General features: G+C 39.6%; 1 protein-coding gene across 4 annotated transcripts in view; it reads right to left on the minus strand.

Annotated features, from left to right (window-relative positions):
* Positions 1–556: 556 nt before the first annotated feature.
* Positions 557–10,462, minus strand: part of LOC138855524 (anoctamin-3-like) — a 95,564-nt gene continuing 85,658 nt past the window's right edge. For 2 of the 4 annotated variants that reach the window (XM_070105289.1, XM_070105291.1), the window contains 2 exons: positions 4,973–5,157; positions 557–2,807 (listed from right to left, as the gene is read on the minus strand). In XM_070105289.1, coding sequence (XP_069961390.1) covers positions 2,642–2,807; positions 4,973–5,157 — 351 coding nt within the window. In that variant the 3' untranslated portion in view covers positions 557–2,641. The remainder of the gene's footprint in view (positions 2,808–4,972; positions 5,158–10,462) is intronic. The other 2 variants (XM_070105290.1, XM_070105292.1) reach the window with 2 other exon arrangements.

Consider the following 10,462-nt stretch of genomic DNA (forward strand, 5'->3'; position numbering starts at 1 on the left):
GTAAGCTCTCTTATAAAGCTCTATCACTGCCTAACACTCAAATAAACTCTCTTATAAAGCTCTATCACTGCCTAACACTCATAATTACAGTAAACTCTCTTATAAAGCTCTATCACTGCCTAACACTCATAAATACAGTAAACTCTCTTATAAAGCTCTATCACTGCCTAACACTCATAAATACAGTAAGCTCTCTTATAAAGCTCTATCACTGCCTAACACTCATAAATACAGTAAGCTCTCTTATAAAGCTCTATCACTGCCTAACACTCATAAATACAGTAAACTCTCTTATAAAGCTCTATCACTGCCTAACACTCATAAATACAGTAAGCTCTCTTATAAAGCTCTATCACTGCCTAACACTCAAATACAGTAAGCTCTCTTATAAAGCTCTTATCACTGCCTAACACTCATAAATACGTATCAGGTCACTGTAACTAAAAAAAAAAAAAAGCAATGATGACATTAAACTACATCTTGAAAAGACTGTATAGAAGAAATATACTTGGAGGATAGTGAGGATATGGTTAATGTGTGTAGAAGAGAGGGAGATTTTCCTGTAAAAATAGATCTTTGAAGTGCACGATGGTCACCACGGTTGTTTAGTAGAGTGGACCGCCAGTTAATGATATTTTTTCACTCCAGAAGTATGTTCAGGTGCCAGTACTGACCGAATTTGTTCCCATAAGGAATATTGTGAAGTAGATTATTCCTTTCAGACCCCCAAACATACACGTACAAACGCACTTACATAAATACACTTACATAATTGGTCGCATTTGGAGGTGATCGTTAAGCGGGGGTCCACTGTACTTGGAGGATAGTGAGGATATGGTTAATGTGTGTAGAAGAGAGGGAGATTTTCCTGTAAAAATAGATCTTTGAAGTGCACGATGGTCACCACGGTTGTTTAGTAGAGTGGACCGCCAGTTAATGATATTTTTTCACTCCAGAAGTATGTTCAGGTGCCAGTACTGACCGAATTTGTTCCCATAAGGAATATTGTGAAGTAGATTATTCCTTTCAGACCCCCAAACATACACGTACAAACGCACTTACATAAATACACTTACATAATTGGTCGCATTTGGAGGTGATCGTTAAGCGGGGGTCCACTGTACTTGGAGGATAGTGAGGATATGGTTAATGTGTGTAGAAGAGAGGGAGATTTTCCTGTAAAAATAGATCTTAGAAGTGCACGATGGTCACCATGGTTGTTTAGTATATTTATAGATGTGGTTGTACGAGAAATGAATGCTCAGGTGTTGTGGAGAGGTGTGGGATTAACATACAGTGGTACCTCGAATTTCAGCCGAAATTCATTCTAGAAGGCTGTTCGAGTGCCGTTACCGAACGAATTTGTTCCCATACGGAATAACGTAAATTAGATTAGTCTATTTCAGACCCCCAAAAATACACTTACAAAAGCACTTACAAAAATACACTTACACAATTGTTCAAGCTGAGAGCTGTTCGAAATTCGAGGTACCACTGAATGTGGAATCTAACATAAAATGGGAGTTGTCACAGTTGCTCTTTGCAGATGACACTGTGCTTTTGGGAGATTTTGAAGAGAAATTGTAAAGGTTGGTGGACAAGTTTGTGAGGGTGTGCAAAGAAAGAAAATTAAAAGTGAACATAGGAAAGATCAAGGTGATGAGGGTAACAAGTGAGTTAGGTAATGAAAGATTGGATATTAGACTGGGAGAGAGGGAGTTTGGAAGAAGTGAATGTGTTTAGATGTTTGGGAGAGGACTTGTCAACAGATGGGTCTATGAAAGATGAGGTGAATCATAGAACTGATGAGTGGATAAAGGTGAGTGGAGTACTGAGGAGTCTGTGGAGACAAAAGAATGTTATTCAAGGAGGAAAAGAAGGGAATATATGAGAGTATAGTGGTACTAACACTCTAGGGGTGTGAAGTATAGGTTACAAATGCTGCAACAAGGAGAAGGCTGGAGGCAGTGGAGGTGTTGTGTCTGAGGGCAATATGTGATGTGAATATAATGAAGAGAGTCTATAGCATGGATATAATGAGGTGTAGAGTTACTAGAAGTACCATACTCTTTTTAGGGTCACCTTGCCTCAGTGGAAGACAGGCAATGTGTTAATAAAAAATATTTGAAAATATATTATCATCCCAGGGACATTAACCCTTAAACTGTCCAAACATAGATCTATGTTTGCCTGCGTAGCGCTCTGAACATAGATCTACATTTTTTTTACATTGTTTCTTATGGAGAAAATCAAGGTCGGAGCGCCACGCACGCAAACGTAGATCTACGCTTGGACAGTTTAAGGGTTAATACTATTAACCCACTTCTCCATAACACTCAGAGTAATCATAAGTGAAAAAAGTAACATTAATGATATAAAGCTAACAATAGTCACCTAATTTATAAGGCTCCTCTATACAGCGTATTTTTTGTAAATGCGACTGAAAAAGTTACTCCAAAATCAAAGTGCACACTATGAAGGCCATTCACACACTAATCAATTATGGATGTACCTTTTCAATCATATTTAAAAAATTGCACTAAACAGAGCAGCTGTATAGGAGAGGTGACTGAATATCACGAAGAAATTTTATAGTATAAATATACTGCATATAGTATCATCCCGGGGTCATATTAACCCATCACTGCCTCACACAAAACAAGTCACTGCAACTAATAGTTAGCAGTGTTGAAATAAAGGCACGGGAGCCAAGCCAGACACGCCTTACCTCTTTCATCGGCATGCGCAGCTTCAAGATTTCTGCATACCTTGTGCATACTTCAAAAGGGGCATGAATCTTCACAAATCTGAGAAGAGAGAATGGTGTAATAGATTAAACTGCTGTCTTCCATTCCAAAGGTCCTGAAATCAATTATGGCATTATTCCATCTTTCTTGCTAGCGACTTGATAATGATCCAGGATAAACAAAAATAACATCCAGTTTTTATTTCTAATTTAAGGATCTCAAGATTTCTTTCAGTGACAATACTGATTTATTCATCAAAGAAGGAATCATAGAGTAGTTAGAATGATTACCAATAACCAGTATTGATTTATTCATCAAAGAAGGAATCATACAGTAGTTAGAATGATTACCAATAACCAGTATTGATTTATTCATCAAAGAAGGAATCATACAGTAGTTAGAATGATTACCAATAACCAGTATTGATTTATTCATCAAAGAAGGAATCATACAGTAGTTAGAATGATTACCAATAACCAGTATTGATTTATTCATCAAAGAAGGAATCATACAGTAGTTAGAATGATTACCAATAACCAGTATTGATTTATTCATCAAAGAAGGAATCATACAGTAGTTAGAATGATTACCAATAACCAGTATTGATTTATTCTTCAAAGAAGGAATCATACAGTAGTTAGAATGATTACCAATAACCAGTATTGATTTATTCATCAAAGAAGGAATCATACAGTAGTTAGAATGATTACCAATAACCAGTATTGATTTATTCATCAAAGAAGGAATCACACAGTAGTTAGAATGATTACCAATAACCAGTACCAATTTACTCATCAACGAAGGAATCATTTAGCATCAATCTGTGATGTAATGGCTATGCTGAAAATGGTATAAAATAGCGACAAGTGCAAGATTAAAACACATGTGCAACAGTTAGGTATCTTTATTGATGAAACACTTTGCCTACACAGTAGGTTTCTTCAGCATTTGACTGAAGCAGACTGTGTAGGCAAAACATTTCATCAATAAAGATACCCAACTGCTGCATGTCTTATATTTTTTTTTATTAACACATCGGGTGTTTCCCACCAAGGTAGGGTGACCTGAAAAACAAACTTTCATCATCATTCACTCTCTCACTGTCTTGCCAGAGGTGTGCTCGCACTACAGTTAAAAATCTGCAACATTAACACCCCTCCTTCAGAGTGTAGACACTGTACTTCCCATCTCCAGGACTCAAGTCCGGCCTGCCAGTTTCCCTGAATCCATTCATAAATGTTACCTTGCTCACACTCCAACAGTACGTCACATCCTAAAAACCATTTGTCTCCATTCACTCCTATCTAACAAGCTCACGTATGCTTGCTGGATGTCCAAGCACCTTGCACACAAAATCTCCTTTACCCCCTCCCTCCAACCTTTCCTAGGCTGACCCCTACCCCACCTTCCCTCTACTACAGATTTATACACTCTCAAAGTCATTCTATTTTGTTCCATCCTCTCTACATGTCCAAACCACCTCAATAACCCCTCCTCACCCCTCTGGACAATGTGTGTCAATCTTCACGTAATGGTCATCATGACCAGTAGTACAGTACTTCAATACCTCACGATTCCTCCATTATATAATTATTAAAAATTTTAATTTAGCCATAATCTATACTTTTTCTCAGGCTCTATTTGGAATATCAAAGATGCAATTATAAACGAGTCTGAAAGATAGGGACTTAAAAGTACTGAGCCTGCACAGGTTAAACATGTTAAACTGGGATGCAGGCAAGTGATTTTTGGGATTTGAGGTACTGTTGGAGTGCGAGCAAGGTGACATCTACGATGGGATACTGGGAAACTGGTTGACCTGACTCGAATCCTGCAGGAGGGAAGAACAGTGCCTGAACTCTAAAGAAGAGGTAGGGAAGGTGCAACTAAAAGGGTAATCTGAACTGTGATGTCTACACACTTCTGGCAAGATAACTATTGAATGAACAATGGTGTGAATGTTTCCTTCTTTGGGGCACCATACCTTGGTGGTAAATATGTCTGGCAAAACAGCTACTGAATGAATAATGGAACGTGTGTTTCCTTCTTTGAGGCCAAAGAAGAAAACACTCGCACCATTTATCATGCAACAGCTATCTTGCCAGAAGTGTTTATCATCAAGGCAAAGAGGCCCAAGGAAGAAAACACATTTACCATTGTTCATGCAACAGCTGTCTAACTTAATGGAAAGGAGTATAGTAGAAGTAAAAAAAAAGTAGTTTAACCTGAGAGGAACCTCTTCAACTCTGTCTTCCTCAAGTATGAGACCCTCCTTGACCAGGTTCTTCTCGAAGACCCTGCGCCATTCCTCGTGGTCCAGATGGTCATCAGTCTCGCTGTCCCTTGACACCAGGATGTAGTCAATGCTATGGATTCCATCGTTCAGGTACAGTTGAGGATTCTTCTTCACCTGCAAGATTATCCCTACCCAGTAAAACACACATCTTACATTTGCACATAAAGGTGCTCTTCGATTTACGATGGTTCGATTTTACGATGCTGCAAGAGCAATTACTTAGGAGATGAAGCTCAAGGTAATTACCCGGCATGAAGGTGGAAAGTCACTAACCTGTATTCATTTTACTTTTCAAGACTGGTATTTAGTTACAGTAATTATTGTTTATTTACTTATTCAGTGACAGTACAGTAGGATCCCTGTATCAGTGGGAAATGCATTCCAAGGACCTGACATAGATCTCCATTTGTACAGCTAACGCTCCAAACATAGATCTACGCATTTTTTTACATTTGAAAGCATGTAAAAAATGCAGATCTATGATCGGAGTGCTAGCGGTACAAATGTAGATCTATGTTTGGACAGTTTAAGGGTTAACTGATAAATTATGCACAATAAAAGGAGAATTATCACTTTTTTTGCTGATGGGAAGCACTTCACAGCTTCTCTTAGGATCTGAAGAACTGGGCACCGTCACTACTTTTGCAAATAACAGGAAGGCACAATACCATGACTGGAACAGTACACAAATAACCCACACATAGGGGTGAGGAGCTTACGACGACGCTTCGGTCCAACCTGTGACTCTGTAAATGGTCCCAGTCGTAAGTTCCTCCCAGCTATATGCGGGTTATTTGTGTACTACTTCTGCACTTTAAAGCCATTACTGAGCAAAATTAAGGATTATTTTCAAGCCACAGTAAACCACGGATAACTGAAACCGCAGATACTGGATGTACAGATGTGGGGGATCCTACTGTAGTTATTTACTTCTATATTTATCACTTTAGACTTATGATATTTTTAACCTATGACGGGTTTGTGGGAACATCAATCCATCGTCAGTCAAGGGTCACCTGTATTACATACGTAACCCACACATAGAAGAATGAAACTTATGACGTTTCAGTCCATTAACTAGTCACACAGAAGCATGAAGGGAAGGTAACCAGTACATAGAGAAGAGGAGGGTGAGGCTGGGAGTAGAGTGAGAGATCTGAGGCAAAAAACACTGTTATAGTTTCCCTCCTGCTTATACGGCAGCTTAGGTTCCACACTGCTGCTATAAAGTGATACACTGCCTTTTCTTCACTTGCCGGTGCATTTGAAAGCCTAAAAACATGTTTACACTATCACATTTAAGTGCGTAATAGCACTAGGCCTAAAAAAATTATGCAGAAGTAAAAATAACAAGAAAAATGCTACAGTCAGATGATATGTGCATCACTGCCAAAAATAATAAACAGTGGGAATAATAATAATAAACGGTGGGAGACGGCCGACTTGTTGAAAAAAAAATAAAAAATAATTCAAGAACACCGTATTAGCGAGGCATGTCTGTACTTAACCCGTAAACGGTTCAAGCAGATCTACATTCACATGTGTAGTGCTACAAAAGTAGATCAAAGTTTTTTTTACATATTTTCAAATGTAACAAAAAAAAAAAGTTGATCAAAGTTTTTTTTACACATTTTCAAATGTAAAAAGACAAAAAGAAGATTACTTTTTTTACATACTTTGAAATGTTGAAAAAACGTATACATATACGTTTGGACCGTTTACGGGTTAAAACTACTTAATATGAGGACAGTAAACCCTTCATATAACAAACTTTGGTATAACACACAAAATAAAGGGACAAAATCCACTGTTATTATTATACTTACAGGTGATCCTCAATTTACTATGGGGCTACGTTCTGGTGAACCCATTGTAAGTTAACAACATAAGTCGAATATGAATATATGCTAAATAAGTAAATAAATAACTAGTCACTGAATAAATAAATAAATAAATAATTACTGTAATTAAATACCAGCATCAAAAAGTAATTAAATGAATACAAGATATGGACTTGTCACCTTCATGTTGGGTAATTATCTCAAGTTTCATCTCCAAAGTAATTGATGCTGCACCATCGTAAAGCTGAAATACCATAAGTCGAGGAGCACCTGTATATTTGTAAACTGTGTTAACACTACTATATTACATGTACAATAGAGATTTTAATACTTATCAAATATGTATTTTGTCAATGTCAGTTAAATGGACACTCGAGACAACTGTTATATGCAGAGTTTGCTGTTATGTGTTGACCTTACCGCTGTAGTGGATTGTAAAAGTATTCTGGAGAGAGAAGTGTAGGCAGGGGCACCAACAGCACTGCCGCCCTCCCTATCATTAACACCCACTTTCTTACCCATTCCCATTCTACTTTTTATACTTTTTCCCCTCTGTTATAGTGAGGGTATTATATCTGGTTGGGCAAACAGTGTGGGTGAGGTTGTGGTGGGGTCAACTGCTTGCCCGGACTGTAGCAGGGGAGAGAGAGGTGGTTGTGTAAGCAGGTGAGTCTGATGCATACTAACCATTGATCTCTTATTGGACATTGCTGAGCCGTCCCCTCTTCCACCACCACCGCCGCCCACCATGCTAACATAATTACACTTCATAACACTTCTCACCTACACCCAACACCACCACTGCTGCCCACCACAGTAACATACCTGGAGGGTGTTCTGGGGGTCAATGCCCTTATGACCTGGTTCATGATCAGGTCTTGTGGTGGATCAGGACCTGATCAACCAGGCTGTTACTGCTGGCTGCACACAAACTGATGTACAAACCACAGCCTGGCTGTCAGGTACTGACTTTGGTGGCCTGTCCATTGCCTTCTTGAAGACAGCCAGGGGTCTATTGATAATCCCCATATGCATGCTGGGAGGCAGTTGAACAGTCTTGTGCCCCTAATACTTATTTTGTCTCTTATCATACTCATGGCACCCCTGCTTTTCATTGGGGGAATGTTGCATCTCCTGAACAGTCTTCTGCTTTCATAGGGAGTGATTTTCGTGTACAAATCTGGTACCAATCCCTCTAGGATTTTCCAAGTGTATATTATCCTGTATCTTTCTCACCTGCATTCCAGGGAATACAAATCAAAGGGCTTCAACTGTTCCCAGTAATTTAGGTGCTTTATCGTATTTACGTGTGCTGTGAAAGTTATCTGCACATTCTCCAGATCAGCAATTTCGCCAGCCTCGAAGGGGGCCGTTAGTGTACCGCAGTATTCCAGCCTAGAGAGAACAAGTGATTTGAAGAGAATCATCATGGGTTTTGTCATGTGGGGGTTCGATAACGTGGATTGGGTAATAACACTCATGTTGGATGTTCTAGTATAATTATAAGGGAATATATGGGAAGCACCAGGCCCGCCCTGCCTCTCTGCTCTCTATCTTAAGACTGACTCACGAATTGGGTCGTAGTGGTGAGCGGCATTCAAAACATGCTATGGTCAGCAGCAACATGAATAACAGTTAGCGATTCACGCAGACGGTTGGTAGCGAGTCATACTACTGGTAACTGGTACTACTGGTAACTGGTACTACTGAGAGCTTGGCATCCCTAGTTTTGAAGGTTCTCATTATCCATGCTATCATTTTCCTAGCAGATGAGGTAGATACATTGTTGTGGTCTTCGAAGGTGAGATCCTCTGACATTATCACTCCCAGATCCTTCACATTACTTTCTTAGTTATCTAATAAACATCCAATTGGTCAGTCTAACATGTGTTCACGAATCCAATGATATTATTTATAGAATTATTACAATAATGCATAACAGTAAATCTTATATTTGTTTCGTGTGAATAAAAATTTAAAATTGAATTCATGTGTAATATTGGAGAAGCCTGGCAATGTAACTAATGAACAGAGGAAATGTTATTTTAGTGCCAGAAATGTCTGCACTGTTTATTCTGGACCTTATTTTGAAATTGGCACTTTATGAATTTTGTGCGATATTGGCCAAATTACCAATTTCTGATCACTTTATAGGCGGTTCTTTGCTCAATTGATAAAGTGAAAGACATGCTACTGAAACAGCTAAGAATCTCGTCTACTGGAAATATGTAATTGGTGTAAAATAGGACTCAAAGTGAGCAAAATCGCTGATGTGTAAATATCGCTTACACAGCAAAATTCGCGATAATGTAATTTAGTCAGTTTTCCATCAAATTTTGTACTTTTTGTTTTATTACTTTCAGAAAAGATTCTCTACCATTTCATAACAAAAAAAAAAATTAATTTTTGGATCCTGTGGACAAGTTTCAGATCAGTGGTCTGGACACTGAAAATGTTAATGTCCGCTTAGAAATTTGCAGTGTCCTCAATGGATGACGCAGTCATGCAAATTCTGGAATCATAAGCAAAGGAGGACATGGTGCTGTGGCTTACATCTCTATGTCATATACAGGATGAGGAACAGAATGGGAGCGAGTACCGTGCCTTGTGGAACAGAGCTTTTCACTGTAGCTGCCTCAGACTTTAGTGTATTCTGTTTGTTATAAATCCTTCTACCCACTTTTCTTGTTATTCCTTTATCATGCATTTTATGTGCTATTACACGATGATTGCATTTGTAGAAGGCTTTAGCAAAGTCTGTGTATACTACATTTGCATTTTGTTTGTCCTCCAAAGTATCCAGGACCATGTCATAGTGGTCCAGTAGCTGTGAGAGGCAGGAGTGACCATCCAAGGCCATGTCATAGTGGTTCAGTAACTGTGAGAGGCAGGAGCGACCATCCAAGGCCATGTCATAGTGGTCCAGTAGCTGTGAGAGGCAGGAGCGACCATCCAAGGCCATGTCATAGTGGTCCAGTAGCTGTGAGAGGCAGGAGCAACCATCAAAGGCCATGTCATAGTGGTCCAGTAGCTGAGAGAGGCAGGAGCGACCATCCAAGGCTATGTCATAGTGGTCCAGTAGCTGTGAGAGGCAGGAGCGACCATCCAAGGCCATGTCATAGTGGTCCAGTAGCTGTGAGAGGCAGGAGCAACCATCAAAGGCCATGTCATAGTGGTCCAGTAGCTGTGAGAGGCAGGAGCGACCATCCAAGGCCATGTCATAGTGGTCCAGTAGCTGTGAGAGGCAGGAGCAACCATCCAAGGCCATGTCATAGTGGTCCAGTAGCTGTGAGAGGCAGGAGCAACCATCCAAGGCCATGTCATAGTGGTCCAGTAGCTGTGAGAGGCAGGAGCGACCATCCAAGACCACGTCAGTGGTCCAGAAAATGTGAGAGGAAGGAGCGACCATCCAAGACCATATCAGTGGTCCAGAAGACGTGAGAGGAAGGAGCAACCTGCTCTAAACCCATGCTGTCTTGAGTTGTGCAACTGATGGGTATCTAGGTGGTTGGCGATCTTGTTTCTCAGAACCCTTTCAAAGATTTTTATAATGTGGGATGTTAGTGATATCAGTCTGT

This window comes from Cherax quadricarinatus, chromosome 98 (genome assembly GCF_038502225.1).
Source record: "Cherax quadricarinatus isolate ZL_2023a chromosome 98, ASM3850222v1, whole genome shotgun sequence".
NCBI classification, from domain to species: domain Eukaryota; kingdom Metazoa; phylum Arthropoda; class Malacostraca; order Decapoda; family Parastacidae; genus Cherax; species Cherax quadricarinatus.